Source organism: Pectinophora gossypiella, chromosome 10, assembly GCF_024362695.1.
Source record: "Pectinophora gossypiella chromosome 10, ilPecGoss1.1, whole genome shotgun sequence".
NCBI classification, from domain to species: Eukaryota; Metazoa; Arthropoda; class Insecta; order Lepidoptera; family Gelechiidae; genus Pectinophora; species Pectinophora gossypiella.
Window position 1 is genome coordinate 15,645,399 of NC_065413.1, and position 20,850 is coordinate 15,666,248.

Sequence of the window (20,850 nt, forward strand, 5' to 3'; positions counted from 1 at the left end):
TATTGGCGTTCCGCCCGCTCTCAGAAGTTCTGCTGTGATTCCGTCATCTCCTGCCGCTTTGTTGTTTTTGAGTTGTTTGAGGGCCATCCTAATCTCGTACAGGCTGACGTCCGGGATATCTTCAGTGTAGTGTCGGGTAAGCTTGGCTCGAGGGTCTCGAGCCATGCTTTCGCCTGATGTTTTCGTGGAATATAGCTGTCTATAGAAACTCTCAATCTCCCTCAGGATTTCAGGAGTCGACGAAATGATTCTGCCGTCCTCAGTTTTCAGTCTCGCTAGTTGACTTTGCCCAATAGACAGATCTTTTGCGAAAACCTTGGAGCCCTTGTTCCGCTCTATAGCCTCTTTAATACGTTTAGTATTAAATTGGCGAAGGTCGCTCGTCAAAGACTTCGAGATCCGTCTATTAAGTTGTCTATAACGTAAGACATCCGCTGAGTCCTGCAGCCTCATTTCGTGTCTCTTATCCATGAGTTCGAGTGTGTGTGCGGAGAGTTTCTGCGTTTTGGTACGGCGGGTTCTAAAGTGTTTAGAACCTACCGTACGGACAGCATCCACCATGAGGTTGTTTATATCGTCCACGTCTGCGCAGTTCTCAAGGTACTCGAAGCGGTTTTGAAGCTCAAGCTGAAAGCGCTCGGGGTTTTGAATTTGGGCTGGCGCCGGTCGGAGCGTGGATTTTATCAGTCGCGATCTTTCTAGCTTGATATTGATATTCAATGAGCCTCTTACCATGCGGTGATCGCTTCCCGTCTTAACGGCATTGATCACAGAGACATCATTGAATATGTGCTTTTTCGTCGACATGATAAAATCGATCTCATTTTTATACCTGCCGCTGGGACTCATCCAGGTCCATTTGCGGGTCGCGGGCTTCCTGAAGAAGGAGTTCATCATATAGAGGTTCTCCTTCTCCATAAAGTCCGCAAGCATCCCGCCTCTGGTGTTCCGGACCCCAAATCCAAATTGCCCCACTCTCAGCTCGTTACCGCAACGTTTCCCCAACTGTGCATTAAAGTCCCCCATCACAATCGTGTAGTGGCTTTTATGGCTATGCATGGCTTTAGAAATCTCCTCATACATAGTCTCCACTTCGTCATCATGGTGTCCCGAGGTCGGAGCGTATACCTGGATGACAGTCAGCGAATATCGCGATGATATTCTGAGTATCAGGTACGCTACCCTGCTCGAAACACTACCGATGGTCAACACGTTGTTGACTAGGGACTTGTGGACGATAAACCCGACACCACCCATGGACAGTTGCTCGCCCTCCCGGAAGTACAGCAAGTTACCGGAGCCCAGAGTTATCGTGTCCTCGCCCTTTCTTCGGACTTCAGACAACCCCATGACATCCCAGTGTAACTTGCTGATAGATTCTTCCAGCTCGGTAAGCTTCTCGTCGGTCCTCAGTGTGCACGTGTTATATGTTGCCAGGTACAGTCGTCGTTAGTGGTAGCCGAATCCAGCCCGGAGATTCTTCGCACCCCCTGCCCCGCCGTTACCGTAGCCGCTACCGTAGCCACGGACAACGGGGCTGCCGGGGACTGGGGGCCGTTTCTTATGTGTAGAGGTCATGTTGGGGGGGGTTTGGATGGTGGGTCGCCAGAGCCTCTTTCGTTGAATAGCAGGATGTACCGCGTGCAGGCGAGGTTGGCTTGGGCTCCGAAAGGTGTCGTTTGGAGCCCCTTACATCCCTTCCCATTCTATACATACATATATAAATTCACGCCTATTTCCCACCGGGGTAAGCAGAGACTATAGAGACCATTTGCTTTGATCCTGACACAGTTCTCTTGCTTCACATTCATCAATCGCTAATACACGCACGCCGGTTAGAGTAGATCGTATTAAAACTTTTCTAAGGACATCTCCAATTTGGTCAATGTAAGTACTTCTAGGTCTTCCTCTGCCAGCCCTGCCATCAGCTTTCGCCTTATATACGGCTCTATATGTAGTAATATTCCTTATTCTATGGCCATGACGCCTCGGTGAGACCACTGCATCGCCAAATCATCTATCTGTGCAAAGTTTCGTGAACAGTCATGAGCAATATCATTTACCCACTTTAGAACCCCGTCGCACTATCATATTTGACATTATTTAATGAGACTTACGGTTTCATTTGTCAAAAAAGTTAATATGACATGGTTTCAAAGTGTATACTAAGTGGTCGTGACCGAAGGAGTCGCCTTATGTGATTATAATTTGCTGATCATATTATTATTAAGTATGCTGATTGAGGAGTGAAGATCTGTTATGTGAGGAGTGCCGGTTCAATCAGGCGTGGAGGCCTTGTACCTTGAGTCCTATTGTATTTGTATGAATATGTACTTACGTGTAATAAAATAAGTGATTATTTAGAAGATATTAATCCATGGGATTAACTGTCTGAGAACTAATATTAGGCAGCTAAATTACTCAATTGTATAACAATATTTTGTTTACTTATTTGTTTAAAGAACGTCTAGGGCCCTGTTCCGTGGTTTTTCTTGCAGCTTCTTTTCCTCGGCTATACAGGTTGTGAGAAGCTGCAGTAGTTTTAGGCGGATGAGACGTTCGTTATGTAAAAATTGAGATTCAAAGTGTAACTATGTTACCTACTGAATAAAGATATTTTTGAATTTGAATGTATGTAATCTAATGTATTTTTAAAGTGATTCAAGTGCAATAAAGAGTCTTTGTATTGTATTGAATTGAATACTCTCAATATTTAAGAGCTGCGCTCTTGTCGGTGGAGTAATCGTCATTCCTCTCTTCCGCCAAATCCATCCATAATTCTTCTTTATGAATATGTTTCGTAATATTATCAAGCATTCTTTGCCAGGTGGTTGCAGGTTCATTCAAGTATAAAGTGATATGTCGTTCTAATCACCTATTAAGGTTTTTTTACAGAAGCGACTGCTTGTCTGACCTTGAAGGGAAAAACTAGCCCAATAAAAGGTTAGGTCGACCGAAACGCATTTCACCGGAATGTGGGTTTCCTCACGATGTTTGTTGAGAAACGCATTTTTGGAGGTATTTGACCTAATCTGTATTGGCCTGGTTTTCCCTTGACGGGTTGGAAGGTCAGACGGGCAGTCGCTTCTGTAAAAAACCGGACCTGTCTAATCTTCAGGTTAAGTAAGCGGACCCTGTGAAAAACAGGATAATGCTACAAACTCATATAGATATAATCATATGATAGGAATGACGAATTTCATAATGACAGTCTACCAACCGATCGCCAATGAAACGGACTGAGAGGGATCTTTAAATAACTGATAGGTATTGATACAGATGGTATGTGGATAAACATTTCTTCCGCATCTGAGACACATAAAAAAGTGTTTCATGCAAATATACGTATTAATTTGGGGTTATGTACTCGTATACGTTTTTACAATAAAATACCAGATAACATTTTAAAATAAATTTAAACCTCATGCGAAGCTTACTTTATGTAAAAAAGCTTATTATAAGATTAATGACTACCTAAATGATAAAAATGTCTGGTATTGAATGTGTTCCTTTAGTTATTAAATAACTTGTAATGTATACCCTCATTGGTTTTTAAAAGATGTGTTGCTGTTTCTTGTCATTTCTTCTCCTCAGCCATAACACCTTGCGAAATGACGTAAATTCAAAAATGTTACATTGACCTTCAACAAGTTTATCCATGATAATTACGTTGAATAAATGTTTCTGATTCTGATTCAGACAGAAATAGTCAATATATACCTATTCAGAAGGTGAAGAAACCTATATTCCCGAGAAATGCATTTTCGGAGATATGTGCCCCAACCTGTATTAGGCTGGTTTTCCCTTCGCGGGTTGGAATGTGTCGTGGAGTATACTCCAGTTGATTGAGGGGAGGCCTGTGCCCAGCAGTGGGACGTGTAAATGCTGTTCATGTGAGTTTATCTATGTACGAAAACAGAATCTGTACTCAGGCTAATCTGGGGCGAGCCGCTGTAGTCCTTGATAATGCCAATCCGTCAGATGCATTACTAGCGCTCATGCGCGTCGCGTCGGTGCGCTTGCGCAAGGCCAAACAATATGGACGTCATGTGTGCATCCTATGACGTCACTGATGCATTTTACCAATAGCTTACGTTTCTGTAGTACGCTGTTTGAAATACCTTTTACGTTACAAATGAAAGTTAATTTTGGCGATGCAATATTTTGGACGTCATGACGTCATGAAGTTTGCATGTAATGACGTCACCTTGATACATTTTACGAATAGTTTGCGTTCCTAATTTCTTGTATATAGTTCGGTGTTTGCAAGTGAAAGTTATTTTGGTGTGCATTATTTTAATTCTTAGTTCTCATTGTTCAAAAGTTTGTAGAACGGTTGCTTCTCACTTTGAGGTCGCAAGTGCGAATACAGCACAGCCCTAAACCAATCTCGTCGAATTTGTTTTCGAATTCATGTTTGGATCATAAATGATTATCACGTGCTCAGCGGTGAAGGAGAACATCGTAAGGAAACCAACATTCCCGAGAAATGCATTTCTCTGTCTTTATCTAAATTACTTTATCTTCTAACCTAACCACGTGATATCAATTTTATCTATGATCTTAACATGAATTCAAAGTCTTAAATTCGAATTAAATAGGTTAGAACCCGAGTTGCTATTCGAACCCGGGACACTATCATGGATTTATTCATTTCTTGGCAAAAAAAAAACAGCATCTACATTTTTTTTTAATTCTTGTTGTTGCCGCCCCGCATCCATGTTTTCTTATTACCGATTCCTAGTAACGGTTGCCTGGAAGAAATCGCTTCAGAGCAAGAAGGCCGCACATTTGTATTGTTGTTACTTTTTATGTCTGCATGTTCTGTTAGTGTGCAATTTAATAAAGTATATTTGTTTTATTTTATTCATAATAAGTAAGTATCAGATATACTCCGTTTCGCTCCTGCGCCGGCTAAATATAGACAGGCTTTGAATTACATAATCAAAATTATATGGCAATGTTACATTATACCTAGGTGTCAATGATGTCTCATAAATGACGCAATAGTTATCAAATAAATCCGTTTTAGTCAGTGGCGGCCCTAGCTAAACATTTAGGTGGTGCGATATCTCAAAGTGGCACCCCTAAGCCCCTTAAAATACAAAATGTTTCGATTAATTTACGGCCATCGAAATTTAGGTACCTATTTAAAACTTTTAAAAATGTTGTTTACGGCCACACGGTATGAGTTTTAGGCCGGGTTTTCAATGACGCGGAGATGAGCGGAGATGTGCGGATTTGACCAATCACAGCGTTCGAGAGAGCGAAAAACGCATACGCTCTGTCACTCTCTCCCTCACGGTGATTGGTCGATTCCTGCACATCTCCGCTCCTCTCCGTACAGCTCCGCGTCAATGGAAACGGAAAAGTTTTAGTAAGGAGTAAGGGAGAGAGAGCGAATTTTCTGTCGCGTTCGCACTTACGCTGTAACAATGAGATTTAACAATCTTATTCGGGCCACTATCAGACGGGACACAATTCCTCTGTTGGTATTCACGACAAGACCGAGAAGATCAGCTGATTACGTTCTATGTTTTTTTTGAAAACCCATTTCTGACGTGCAAGTAATTAAAGCGAGGAATGCGACCTTGATTATATACATTATAACAAAACTGCAATTTTGATACTCAAGGTTTGAGAAGACGTTATTACGAAGTCAATGAAAAGTTTGCACTGTGCAAAATACTTTGCGTAATTTTACAGCATTTTTACTGTAAATAACTAACAGTATAACTGGAGGAGGAACTATATTCAGTTTTATGCTTCCTTTGTGACATCAGAGTCGTAACTTCAGCCTAGTTTATAGATGGCGTTAGGTAACAAGGTTCCGTCAGGTTTTGCGATACAAAATAATTACCTAACTATGCTTGGGGATGAGATCATCCCCCTAGCATTGTCCCATTTCACAAGGTCCGCTACCTAACCTGACGATTTGACAAGTCCGGTTTTTACAGAAGCACCTGCCCAGCCCAATACAGGTTTGGTCACATACCTCCGAAAATGCATTTCTCGGGAATGTGGGTTTCCTCACGATGTTTTCCTTCACCGCTTCGTTAACCGTCTCATAGAATAAAAAACAATAATATATTTAGAATTGGGAGGTTAAAAACGCCACGTCGAAGCAATTCATCTAAAAAGCAAGTAAATAGCAATATTGCTATTTGACGTTTGCGTATATAAAACTAAGTGCGCAAAGCAAACAAATGTCAAAAAGCAATATTGGTTTCTAAGATGAACTGCAACAATGTGAACGTTTTAGACCTCCTGGAGGTAACTCTCCGCCCGCACCTATTTCTACTGGTAGCTGACATCACCCCCTCTAACGGAATATAAGCCCCTTTTGTATATTTTTTTAACGGCATTCAAGGAACTCCGGTTCGATCCCTGGTTGAGGTAAATCTTGTTCAGCCTCTGGCAGGGAGTGATGTGTTGCCATTCTAACGTAGTAATATTCCTTATTCGATGGTTTAAGTCCCATGAAATAGGGGGTGAACCTATTGCCATTAATCGGGCACAAATCCTGGAAACAACGTGATATCAATAAGGTTCCTATATTGTGTTATCCTATGTTATTAGTAAAAACAAAACTTTACTCGTTCCAGCCAGCATCAATATGGGTAGACGTAGCTCCAACGACAACAGAAGACCCTGGATATGAAGACGTCGAAAGACGGTACACCCCAGAGCTGATTCAGGAGTTGGAGACGACTAAAGCCGACGCGTTGCTACTCTACACAGAGTTCTCGGCTCGAGCCAGTCAAAGCTTGAAACAATTCATCAGGAATGTGTCCAGGCTTGAAGTCGAAGCTGTCGGAGACTTGAATGTCACTGACCCAGGGCTCATCAGTAGTGCTGTAAGTATTTTTTTTAAATTAATTAAATAGTAGATATCGACAGCCTCCGTGGTTTAGTGGTTAGATCGTTAAGCTCACGATCAGGAGGTCCGGGTTCGATTCCCGATGGGGACATTGTCGAAATTACTTTGTGAGACTGTCCTTTGTTTGGCAAGGACTTTTCAGGCTTGAATTACCTGATTGTCCGAAAAAGTAAGATGTTTCCGTGCTTCGGAAGGCACGTTAAGCCGTTGGTCCCGGCTATTAGCCGTAAAAACACCTCCACCAACCCGCATTGGAGCAGCGTGGTGGAGTATGCTCCATACCCCCTCCGGTTGATTGAGGGGAGGCCTGTGCCCAGCAGTGGGACGTATATAAGCTGTTTATGTTTATTTATGTTATGTAGATATCAACTCAGAATCATGGTCAGAATCAACCCTCAAAGTTTTCGTTACGATGTAACTAACACTCTGTATAGATATTTAGACATTCGACTTTGCTAGGGCATTGCCCTTTGGCGAAAATATGTTTTTGTACGTTAAACATTAAATTCTTTATATAATCATTACTGCCTAGATGATTACCAGCCTATACTAATAATAGAATTCATGATGATAATGACGTCACAAACTAATTTTAAATATCATTGCCTAAAGTTTTGCTTCTTTTCTCTTCTATCGTGTGGGTTGTGGAGTACCAACCTCATCAACCCTGGTCTCAGGGTTACTATTGAGCCGCCATCGGCCCCTGACATGGCTTATGAGACGACTAATAGCTTACATCAGTGAGTAATAACCGAGACCAACGGCTTAATGTGCCTTTCGAAGCACGGATCGTCTTACTTTCGGACAATCAGGTGATCAGCTTGTAATGTCCTAACCAAACTAGGAATCACAAAAAAAAAGTTTTGCTAATTATTTTGATCACAAATACCTTTACACTATGACTGCCGGCCTCTATGGTCCAGTAGTTGCACGTTGGGCTGACGTTCCGGAAGTCCCAGGTTCGAATCCCGATGGCGACGTATCACAAAAAACACTTTGTGATCTCTAGTTTGATTAGGACATTACAAGTTGATCACTCGATTGACCGGAAGTAAGATCCGTGCTTCTGAAGCCACGTTAAGCCATTGGTTCCTGTTACTACTTCCTGTACGCTCTGCACGATAACCGCGGGGCGAATTATATTGATTTAAAAAAAAAGAAAAAAAAAATTAAAAAAAGGCTTTTGACCAATAGCCGTTTGACGTCCATCTACGTAGATAGCATTCGTATCGTTTATTGGTCGAAGCGCTCAATATAATTTGTGAGCGGTTGTGAAAAATCTTTTTGGACGATTTGTTTCAAATGGCCTTTTTAAAATGACAAATCTTAGTCACAACAGCATCTAGTGGTACGAGCATTAATACGTATACACTTTGGTACCATGTCACATTAACTTTTTTGACAAATTGAACTGTAAGTCTCACTAAATGTCAAAAATGTTAGTGCGACAGAGTCCTAAAGGGTACATTATATTGCTCATGACTGTACCTACGTAGTAAGACAATTATTATCATTATGCTAAGACCCTCCCGAACTGTTTTAAACAAACATTTAGAATAAACTCAAAAGTAGAGCAAGGCGAGATAAGGGGACCTAGAGTTTGCGAAATACGACCCTGCGCAAAAGGGCTAAGGTAAATTATAGCAGATTCATCAAGATAAGCGGCTACCTGTTTGTTTGTGTAGAGACACAGCCTCCGTGGTCTAGTGGTTAGAGCGTTAGGCTCACGATCCGGAGGTCCGGGTTCGATTCCCGATGGGAACATTGTCGAAATCACTTTGTGAGACTGTCCTTTGTTTGGTAAGGACTTTTCAGGCTTGAATCACCTGAAATGAAAAGTAAGATGATTCCGTGCTTCGGAGGGCACGTTAAGCCGTTGGTCCCGGCTATTAGCCGTAAAAACACCTCCACCAACCCGCATTGGGGCAGTGTGGTGGAGTATGCTCCATACCCCCTCCGGTTGATTGAGTATGTCATCAAGATAAGCGGCTACATGTTTGTTGATAGGATAAGGCTTCACTAGAGAGTCAGTAGGCTCATTAAAAAATATATTTTAACCATAACTGCTACTGAATCTGATTGGCCGAAAAAGTAAGATAATTCTCTGCTTTGGAAGGCGTAATTAAAACACATAATAACGGGTTCTTACCGCGTTTAAAGCAGGGATATGAGACTCCCGATATTTCGCCACAGTTGCAAGGCTGTTGTTGGTTGTTGTTGCTGTTTGGAAGGCATAATTAAATAACTGGATGTGGAATATTTTTATGATGTTTGCAGTAAAGTCCCTTGTCGAAGGTTGTCTGGAAGAGATCGCTCTTAGCGATAAGGCCGCCTTTGACCACCTTAGAATAAGTTTAACTATCCTGTAAATGTTTTGTGAATTTGTGTGCAATAAAGTGTTTTATTATTATTTATCTCTATATATTTATAATCCTCTCCGAAGAGGTTCAAGTCGCACGGGCCGTAGCCAAGTGCTTTTATTGTTTTAGCGATAAAAACTTCCTGACGATGCGGCATGTATTTAGAATTACTGCTTTTTGAAGAAGTGTGAGTGTGGATGGATGCATGTTGAGAGTTTGGAGACTAGTGTGGAGTGTTTTAGGTATGACGCCTGTGGTGGAAACAACTATGGGTACCGTTTTAACAGTTCTTACTTGCCACTGTGTTTGGATTTTATTATTATTAAAGTGTTCAGTCTGAGGACAGAGCACAAACTCTTAATAACACGTTTGATTTACTTCGAATATACTTACATAATTATGAATGCATTTTGCATACAACACATCAGACAACTGGTGCGTATGATGCGCTGCACTTGCGATGCGCACGCGCAGGAATGCAACCTAGATAGTAGAGCTTACCAGGAACCTAGTATTAGTCCGATAGGTCATTACAGATATCAAGTGTTATTTGTTTTATTGATATATATCGATTGGTAAGTACTAAAGATTATCTATGTAGATACTGATCTAGTTTCTTCGGCCAAGTAACATAACCTCACGACTATATCCTAACTGGGGTAGTCAGAGGTGCATCCATCACAAGATGAACTAAGTACCCACACTTCACTAAGCTTTCTGTTAGATCAAAGTTATGGGTGGTGAGCCGTATCGCCGTCTATAATGGTCGAGCCAAACGTGAAACTGCACTTTAGATAAATGTATTATTACTCATTTATTTGAATTATTTTCTTGCAGCTTCTTTTTTTGAGAACCTGCTGAAGTTTTAGGCGCATGACCCGTTCGAAAAAAGGACGATTCAAAGTGTAACTATGTTACCTACTGAATATAGAAGTTTTTGATTTGAATGTGAATGTGAATTGGATAAAATTTGGATAAAGTTACACTTTAAATCGTAATTTTTTACATACGAACATTTCATCCGCCTAAAATTAGTGCAGCTTCTCACAACCTGCATAGCCGGGGAAAAGAAGCTGCAAGCATATAATTTTGCAATAGCTTTAATTTTTCTTTTCTTTTTTTGTCATATCATTTAAATAATATTTAAAAAAAGATTACATGATTTATATTTTTGAATTTTATTTTCAATTACTTATTCTTCTTTTTAATTTCTTAACTTTAGTTCCTACTTTTCATTATTATTTTAGTCAGTGTTGTGTGTGTCTGTAATTGGAAGGCATACCGGAACTCTTTCTATGAGTATTTTATTATGTGTGTTTGTATAAGTACTGCTGTTGATGCACCGTAAAAAAAATATAAATTAACCTCGTAAACGCGCCTTTTTGGAAAATAACTTTCTAATCTGATTTTCATCCCAAAAACTTCAAAATGGACGTTCTATTTTCATTCCAAGTAAAAATTGAAACTTTTAAACTAGATTTAAAACTAGCGCGAGGTTTTGTTAATAAAATGAAATTGTTGTTATAATAGACCATAACCTACTTTGACCAACATTACGAAAGACTTTGATTTTCATAAGTAAACAAACATGACCCAAAACAACCGAAAATCTAATCTGTTTACTGGAAATAGGAGTAATAATCGTGATTATGCATTAGCTTGCGCTTGCGCATGTCTAAATGGCAATTGGAGTGCCAGTTAGTGTATGCATCTGAACACTGACACAGTAAATATACTTTAAGATATTATATATTTTGGTGTATATGATTCAATTCAATTTCAAAATCAAATATGTATAAAATCAAATAGGTATCTCGCTGGTATGCAAACTGTGTGACGTGTGCTGTCAACTTAATTATGACGGGTTATTGGCCAATGTAAACTTTTAGATTTGTGCCTAAAGTTGTCGTGTGTTCTGTACATTTTATGCCTGTCGATTACCCGTCCCTTTTCTTTTCGGCGGATAAAAATATGACAGGTATAACTTAAAATGAGATGGTGTCTACAGGAATTAGCACCAATTTTTACATAACGAACATGTCATCCGCCTAAAACTAATAACAAATCGATAGTGATTGTAAGGGAGAGCCCTCTCATTTGCCCGGCCAAGTAGTGAATGTCAACTTAAAAAAATCTGCAATGAGTCATGATATAAACCTCCACTGCGTGATCGTAAGTCACGACAAATCTTCTTCTATCGTGTGGGTTCTGAGGTGGAGTACCAATCTCATCAACCCTGGTGTCAGGGTTACTATTGAGCCGCCAAAGGCCCCTGACATGGCTCATGTAACGACTACTTACTTACATCAGTAAGTAGTAACCGGGGCCAACGGCTTAACGTGCCTTCCGAAGCACGGATCATCTTACTTTCGGACAATCTGGTCAAGACAAATAAAAATGGTAGTTATGCTTCGGACAGCATTCACTACTTGGCCGGTCAAATGGGAAGCGTAGGCTGTCCGACAGCTGTATGAAAGCTGTATCTGCAGCGTCCTTGCGTCAATTATCGTTGAAGGTTACACATGCAAATGAATGCATAATTGCATAACCACATGCATTCTCGTACCAATAATTTGTATAATGTCTGAATTATTCATGAGAAATTATAGTAAATTCTTTACATGACAGAATGTCAGATATCTAGAGATAACGTTTGTTGGACTACTTACTAGATAAAAAAAAAATATTTTAGTTATTTTTTTTTTGATGATTATTGTCAGAAAATAAATTGAAAGTATTTGTATTACACACTAAAATTTGTTTTATATTATGGCAACACCACGTTTAACATTCCTTCTACCCTTCTAACATCATGGCGTAGGGTGTTGTTGCTTTTTTTAAATTTTGTTAATTTAAATTATACAGTCTATTTCTAAAAGTCAAGCATGTATTTTTATATGTAGCAAGTTCATTCACCCTAAGGTTGTCTGGAAGAAATTGCTATTTAGCAATAAGACCGCCGATTGTACTTCTCTTGTCACCTTTATATGTGCATTAAAGCTTTTGTATTGTGTTTTTTATTTATATTTAACATCAGCGACGCACAAAGCTCATGTGAAGCTTACTTTATGTAATACTTTATAATTTGTTAAAAGCTATGAGTATGATCCGCATTCGGCCGTGTTATGTACAGCACTGGCTGACCACTGTATGACTGCGCTTGCGCTCGTTAGCGATTGTCGCATACAGGATGCTCCGAAACGCGTAACAGTTTATGATAATAAACAACTTTATAAAAAACTTTCAAATATAGATTGGTCTCATGTCTTTTCTATGCCTAATCCCAATAATATATTAAATTTTATATCTGACTCCTTTCATGAATGCTATAACTATGCCAAAAAAAGTATTAAAAAAAATACGCAGTTACCTCCCAATGTTTATAATTCATATATTAATGGCCTAGCAAAAAAAAGGGATGAAGCATTTCTTAAATGGAAACATGACCCCTCTAACTCGACACTGAGGCTCACCTACAATAAATTGCGAAATAAAACAAGTAAGGCTATTTATAAATCAAAACGCAAAAATATTAGGGAAAAGATTATAAACTGTAATGGCGATATACGTAAACTATGGAATCTTATTAATGAGATGACCGGCAAAGGACGTTCCACTATAGAGGATAATGTACTAAAATATATGTCCGATATAACACTTAATGAAGCAACTACCCGTTTTGCTGAAGAATTTAGTGGTTGTGTTGATAAAATTAAAACAGATTGTTCAATACCTCTAATCAAGTCTCATAGTTATACCAATGTTCCCGACAGAAGCATGAGGCTAAAACCAGCTACTAACAAAGATGTTGAGAAACTCATAATGAAATTAAATACCAATAAAGCTCCAGGAGCCGATTCAATACGAAGCAAAGATATTAAAGCCATCGCAACTGAGATAGTACCAGCAATAAAAACTTTAATTAATGCGAGTATAACTTCGGGAATATATCCAAACGACCTAAAATTGGGTATGATTCGACCGATCTATAAAAAGGGTGAACACGCCAAATACTCCAACTACCGGCCTATTACCATACTTCCCTGCCTAAATAAGTTAGTAGAAAAATTCATTGGAGATCAAATTCAGCAATATCTAAGAAAGAACAGCATTATAACTTCCCATCAATTTGGATTTCAAACAAATAAAAGTACCACCCAAATGCTGGATTTATTTAGCGATGAGATCAATGAGCATCTAAATAACAAAAAACACGTTTTGGTAAGCTTTATTGATTATAGCAAAGCGTTCGATACGCTTTTGCACCAAACACTTTACAGTCAAATGCAGCAATGTGGAATCAGGGGACCTCTACTAAACTTGTTACAGGACTACCATAGGAATAGGCAGACTTTCGTTAAAATAGGTGACGCTGAGAGTGCTAGAATGGATGTGAAATATGGGACAGCACAGGGTTCTGTTTTGGGGCCGATTGAGTACATAATCTACGTAAACAACATGGCCAAAATGATTAAAAGTTGCACTATGTACCAATTTGCAGACGACACTGCCATTGTTTCTGCTCATGTAGATATAAAGGAAGCTCAACGATGCCTGCAACAGGACTTTGATAATGTGAGCAAGTGGTCCCATGATATGGGCCTAATACTGAATTCAGGCAAAACTAACTTGCTACATATCCATTCTGCACATAACAAATCCCAAGTTAAACCTAAGATAGTTGCTCATTCACATTTGTGTCTACATAACCCCATATCCAATTGTAGCTGTCCTCCCATAGCATTAGTATCAGATTGTAAATATGTAGGTGTGGTAGTGGACCATAAATTTAATTGGAGAAAACACGTTGACGTAGTATGTACTAGGTTAAGGTCACTTTACTCCAAGTTTAGAATCCTGAAACACCGCATGCCTACCTCTACGCTGATACTCATGTATAAATCAATGGTTGACTCGGTGGTAACATATGGACTTAGCACATACGGCAGAACATTCCCGACCTATTTAAACGACATTTACAAAATTCAGTTGCGCATACTTAAAACTATTTCACCGTTGAGTCTTTTAAATAAATATAAAAATAATCCCGATAAACTTTTTCATCATTTCAACACTTTACCAATAACGGAACAATTTGAATTAACACTGTTAAAACAATATAATAACAACTCTGCCAGTAACGTTCATCTGAATAAAATATCCCATAGGATAACCACCCGCGCTATGACTGCACAAAAATACATTGTTCCTACCTGCACCAACTACTACGGAACAAGGACTGCCAAAATTATCTTACCTAAATTGCTAAATAAACTACCTCATAATATAAGAACACAATTCGGTACTGCAAAATTTAATAATAAAATAAAATCTTTTCTCAAAGAAGGAGCCTCCTGTATGTCTTATCACCAAAGCACTATGTAAAGGACAGGCGAATGTAAAACTCACTTGCACTCGCCTGTGCCTACCAATATACCGGTCCGACCGTCCAACTATATTTTGTTAATTGATTACCGAGTTACTACCCGCGGATACATTCGTATTGTACCTATATTACTTTTTCAACCTTAAATTTATTGTGTTAAGGGTTAATTTATACCTGTACTGCCTGACGTGAATTTGACACATCTTAAACCCATTATGGGTTTCAGTGTCGTAATGTAAGAATTTTATAATATCTTTTGTAATGAATGAATAAATAAATAAAAAAAAAAAAAAAAAAAAAATGTAAAAAAGCTTATTATAAAATTAATCAAAGCGCGAGTTGTCAAATTTGACAGACGAGTTAAGGGTCCTCGTTCACACATCGACCTGCTCGCGACTTGAATATGATTTATAAGTGTCACACAAATAATGTTAAAAACTGTCAATTTTGACATTTCTTATAAAAATAGGCATCTGTTTGTTCTTTTTCTGTTATTTTTTTTCGACTTTACTTATTGTAGTTTTGCCGCAGATGGCATTAACTAGTTGGCCGGATTTGGGTTCGCTGAGGGCTCTTACCCGGTCCAAATTTAAGACAACAGGCCTGAGGGTGCCCAGTTGGGCGCGAACCTCGGCTCAGGGCATCGTCTGACAGAAAGGATATTTGAGAGAATTAATCGACCGCAGTGGGTCAATAGCAATAAGCGCTGAATTAGGGAAATCGACGACCACTCCGGCGGTGTCGGTATCGGGGTTCTGAAGTGTATAGTGTCGCGAGCTGATTGCTTCGGACGCCGATACTTTTTCCTGGCTGTTCTATAAGCGATAAACGATATTTCCTATGGAGTGCAACGTCTTGAAAAAATCGCGGATGCCTCGCGTCGCGTCGCGATTACATAACATGCTAGGTCTGCAGATCAGCGTCATTTGGACATTGTCGTGATGAGTAAGCGAGAAATGGTGTCAACACTTGGGTGGGCTGCCGGTGAATCAGCTGATGAGTGCAAGCCAATTGACAAGATGACAATTGGAAGGGTAAAACGATTGGGAGATTCCATTTTGTTAAACAGTAACCCAGATTCTTTTCATTTAAATGATTAATTAAAGGGGATCCGGTCTCGTAAACATGTATTGTTATTGAAAATATTTTTGTGTCTCAGGAATCATATTTGAACTATAAATTACTTTTAGAATAATTCTATCTATCTGAGGAGCTGCGTTCTCTCGGAGCTATGTTTTGCTGGAGCTGCGTTCTGTCTAAGCTATGTTTTGCCGGAGCTATGTTTTGCCGGAGCTGCGTTCTGTCTAAGCTATGTCTTGCCGGAGCTGCGTTCTGTCTAAGCTATGTTTTGCCGGAGCTGCGTTCTGTCTAAGCTATGTTTTGCCGGAGCTAAGTTTTATCGGAACAATTTTTTGTCGATAAAGTGTGTGTCTAAACTCGGTTGGCTACTCCTCAGTAATAGTGCAGATCTCCGTTCAGAATCGTACCTGGTGCAACGCATATCGCTAGCTATTCAACGCGGAAACGCAGCCAGCATTATGGCCATTAGCGCCAGGTACGTTTGGAGGCGGGCTTTTTAAGTAAAATTTAGTGTAAGTGTAATTTGTATATAATTTGTTTTATTTTGAGCATTCACCCGGTACAAAATTTAAGACAACAGGCCTGAGGGTGCCTAATAGGCGTGAACCTCGGCTCAGGGCGCCCGGGTATCGTTTGAGAGGATCATATTTGAAAGAATTCGACCACAGATAAACCTGTCATCGTGCAGTTCGTTGTATCTATCTTATTACACGATAAAAAAGTGTGACTGCACATTATCAACTGTTGATTTAGTGTTACTCTGCCCACCCCAGTAGTAAATATTGGCGTAACTTCAGCCTAAACCCGCCATTAGATAAGTTCCGTAAATGGCCACTACGCGACGTCAATTAAAAACAACACAAATCAAATCACAAACATTGATAAGTTGCCAAGTCTTATCTGGCCGGATCAATGGATTTAATTAATGAACTCATACACATCAGAATGCCACTGCTCACGTCTATAAATACCCTAGCGTGAAGTTCAACGCTACGGGTGACCTTTATAGTGAATGATAGCTGTATCTATATCGACGGTACTACCGAATAGACGCCATGTTTGATTTTTCAAATATTATTCACCTGTTGACTGTTTCCTTTACTGTAAAAATGGCCGGTGTCTTAAGCAGACATAATGTTAGTTTTAATTTAGAATAAAACCCAATTTTTCAACTTGAACTTATATTAATTATAAAGTACAAAATTGTGTAAATGATGCGTTCGGTCAAGAGGTCAGAACGAAAGTGAGTCTGCAAATTTATTGGCAAGAAACTTTTTGGGTTTACCCGTAGCACGGAATCCTCGGAATGTTATGTTCGCATGTTTTTATGTAATAAGCATGCTTCTTGTGCATTTTTTATGTTTATTTCATGGTAATAATAGAACGCATATCTGAGAATTTAAACATGCTCACTACAAACACACGCACACGCACACACACACACACACACACACACACACACACACACACACACACACACACACACACACACACACACACATACACGCACACACATCCTCACATATACCCCCTCTCACATATCCTTACACACCCTGACACACACCCTTACACACCCACACGCACACACCTACGTTTTTATATCCAGAGAATGGGCGGGAGTGTAATAATTATTGTTTTTTCGCTCAAGGATAATTTTCTATAAAATAGGCTTTAAAATTCCTTTCATCATACATCATAGCATTTTTCACGACATGTCTCAATGTCGACCATCACATTAGCCTGTTTTGCATTTTTATTTCAAAAGATAAACACGTCATTATATTTGTCTACTGCATATTTTCGCGGATATTATGTTTACTTGATGCACTATTTTAAAACATTTTTTTTGGGTAAGAATAAGAAAGTTTCCGATTAGTCACACAATTTTGCTTAATAGTAAATGAATCACCTCTATTAATTTGTTCTGGTGGTGAGACGTTCGACAAAAAATAATATGAATATAATGGTGCTGATTCATGTATACACCATCTTGTTTATTTTAAGTTATACTTACCTGTCATTTTCTTATCAGCCGAAAAAGAATCGACAGGCACAAATTTTATGGAACACACGTCAACTTCAGGCAGAAAAAAACCCTTCTAAAATTTTATATTGACCAATAACCCGATAAATGGCTTGCATAATATGAACGAGAAGCTTATTTTATTCGCTCGGGTTATTCATTCATTTTAAAATTAACAGCTGTCAAGCATCCGTCCCTTTCCTTTTCGGCAAGAAAATGACAGGTATAACTTACTTACAATAAAATTAGGATGTGTCTGCAGAATCAGGGCCATTGAAAGACATTGAAACACTGCATTACAATAAAATGTTATTATCATGTTTCAATACATTTGAGCTTCTGAGTCATCTTGTGATGATGCATAGGTGACGTTTACTAACATAAACCTGCGACTGTAATATTTTACAGGTGGCAACATTATTCTCATTGTTTCCACGTGAATATGGTTTAATGTATTGTTTTGACAGCCTCTGTGGTCTAGTGGTTAGAGCGTTAGGCTCACGATCTGGAGATCTGCGTTCGTTCGTTCGTTCGAATCCCGATGAGGATATTGTAATCTTTTTGTGAAACTGTCCTTTGGTTACGACTACGACATTTCGGGCTTGAATCACCCGATTCTCCGAAAAGTAAGATGATTCGTGCTTCGAAGTCCCGGCAACCACAAACCCGCAGTGGAGCAGCGTGGTGGAGTATGCTCCATACCCCCTTTGGTTGAAGTATGTAGGCTGTTAAGTTTATATATGACTGCAATACCATATTGCTTTTGTAGACTTTATGCAGTAGTATTACTCGCATCAATAGAGCAGGTCTTTATGTTATGTTAACTTTATGTTAACTAATAAATATATTTGAAACTGAAATCTGCGATCTTCATTTAAAATACGTCAGCGGGAAACCTTGACAATGACGCCAACAGGCGGCGTGTGTGGCCATTAAACCAGCGTCTGAGCACTCATTATACTTACTAGTTACGATTCTTAGCAAAACTAATAAAACTTTAATTATATTTTGGAACTGTTTCACAGAACTGTACGCATGTCGCAGATTTGTGTTTGAAAGTTATAATTTAGGTCAATGATGTAGGTAAATATCTAGATAGCTGAGGAATGCACGAGCAGATTCCACCTGCTCCTTTCCAACATCGGACGACGCGACGCGGGGGGGATTCTATCCATACGTGGTCGACATTCCTCCTCTTCGAACCGCTAGATAGAATAGATAGAGTGAATAGATTCACTTCCTTCCTTCTTCATTTTGTGAATTATCTTCCTGTGTCATTGTTACCCGATACATACAGGCAGATAAGAAAATGACAGGCCAATGAAAGACCATTACTTTTTTATTTTTTGTTAATTAAGAAAATTCAATAATCAAAACAAAATAATAAAAATACATTCTGTATATTTCAGAACGTCATTTCATTTACAAAGGTGCATTTTTAAATTATATTACATTACTTACATATGAATTACATTAATTATTAAATTAAATATCATCATCATCTATTTAAGAGCCACGCTCTTGTCGGTGTAGCATTTTCCATTCCAGTCTATCAAAGGCCAATTCCTTGACTTCCCTATAAGACACGACGTTAACCTTTTCTTTAATCTGTTCCATGTAAGCTCTTCTTGGTCTTCCCCTTCCTCTCTTTCCTTCTAGATTTCCTTCTATGATGTTTTTAATGAATTCGTCGTGTCTTATTAGGTGTCCAATCATATTGCCTCTTCTGTCCTCAATAATTCTCAGTATTTGTCTCTTTTCCCTTACTCTTACTAGCACTTCCTCATTTGTAACCCTTTCTGTCCAACTTATTCTTTCCATCCTCCTCCAACACCACATTTCAAAATTAAATATAGACTTAATTTATTATTGTCTTTTTTAAGATGAAGCTGACATCATCATCATCAATTTAAGAGTCACGCTCTTGTCGGTGTAGCATTTTCCATTCCAGTATATCAAAGTTGACGCAAAAAAAAACGAAAAAAGAAAGGAAAACCGAAAGCTGACATACTTATTAATTGACAAATATTCAAGAGAGTACGGCTCATACTTCATTATGATCCTTCTTAGCGATATAATACAGATCGAGTAGGATTTTAAATTTTTTGACGTGACTTATTGTAGATTTGCCGCAGATGGCATTAACTACTTGGCCGGACAAATGGGGAGCGCTGAAGACTCTCACCCGGTACAACATTTAAGACAATAGGCCTAAGGGTGCCCAGTTGGGCGCGAACCTCGGCTCAGGGCGTCGTCTGAGAGGAAAAATATTTGGAAGAAATTTATCGACCCTAGTGGGTATAGCGATAGCGATAAGCGCTGATTGAGGGAAGTCGTCGACCACGCCGGCGGGGTCGGTATCGGGGTCCTGAAGTGTTTGGTGTCGCGAGCTGATTGGCTGCCTCTATGGCTAGAGTAATCGGGTCGTTGGGATCGAGTAGGGAAGACGTATACCCAACAGTGGGTAAGTCATTCCGACGATGATTATGCACGCGCGCGTGTGTGTGTGTGTGTGGACGTGTGTTATTCCGTGTTTTGTTTTATATTTGTTCTGTGGTGTCCCTTTATAATAAGCGTTTCTATCTATCTCTCTTTACTGTACGTTACATTGTAAAACTCCAAGGTCAAATCAAAGCTCACAAGTCGTCATGATAAAATGTGCCGCGTTTTTTATGGCCACACGTGGTGACTGAGATCATCTGCGGCCAATATCGACGGGTTTATAGCGCTCGTCACTGTGCGCTGAATTATTTAATTTTACACGCCACCAAACAACGTCAATATTATTTACAGTGTAAAGCTTGTTGTCCATTACGAGCGATAAAATTATAAACAGAGCTTGTAATAACGTCTCAAAGATCAGAATATACTCTGTATAAGTACTATTCGGGTCTACTGTGGGTTGGAGAAAAAACCAGTTCAGTTCAGTTAATATTAGATCCGGATGGAACTGGTTTTTTCTCAACCCTCCTGGGGTATCAAAAAGGACATCTTTTTTACCTTTGATGGGTTTGCTCTTGGCCCCAGACTTGCCCGAAGGCTTTGACGAGGCCTAAGATGGAGCGAGCTCGCCCAGAAAGTGCCTGTTCACTCTGGCCTCGGACGCACCTCTAAAGTTATC

At 39.4% G+C, this 20,850-nt stretch overlaps 1 protein-coding gene across 1 annotated transcript in view; it reads left to right on the plus strand.

Annotated features, from left to right (window-relative positions):
• The window catches only part of LOC126370000 (uncharacterized), a 31,932-nt gene that overhangs the window by 4,472 nt on the left and 6,610 nt on the right, over positions 1-20,850 (plus strand). Inside the window, exon 2 of the mRNA XM_050014621.1 lies at positions 6,606-6,857. Within this exon, the coding sequence (XP_049870578.1) occupies positions 6,606-6,857 (252 nt within the window). The remainder of the gene's footprint in view (positions 1-6,605; positions 6,858-20,850) is intronic.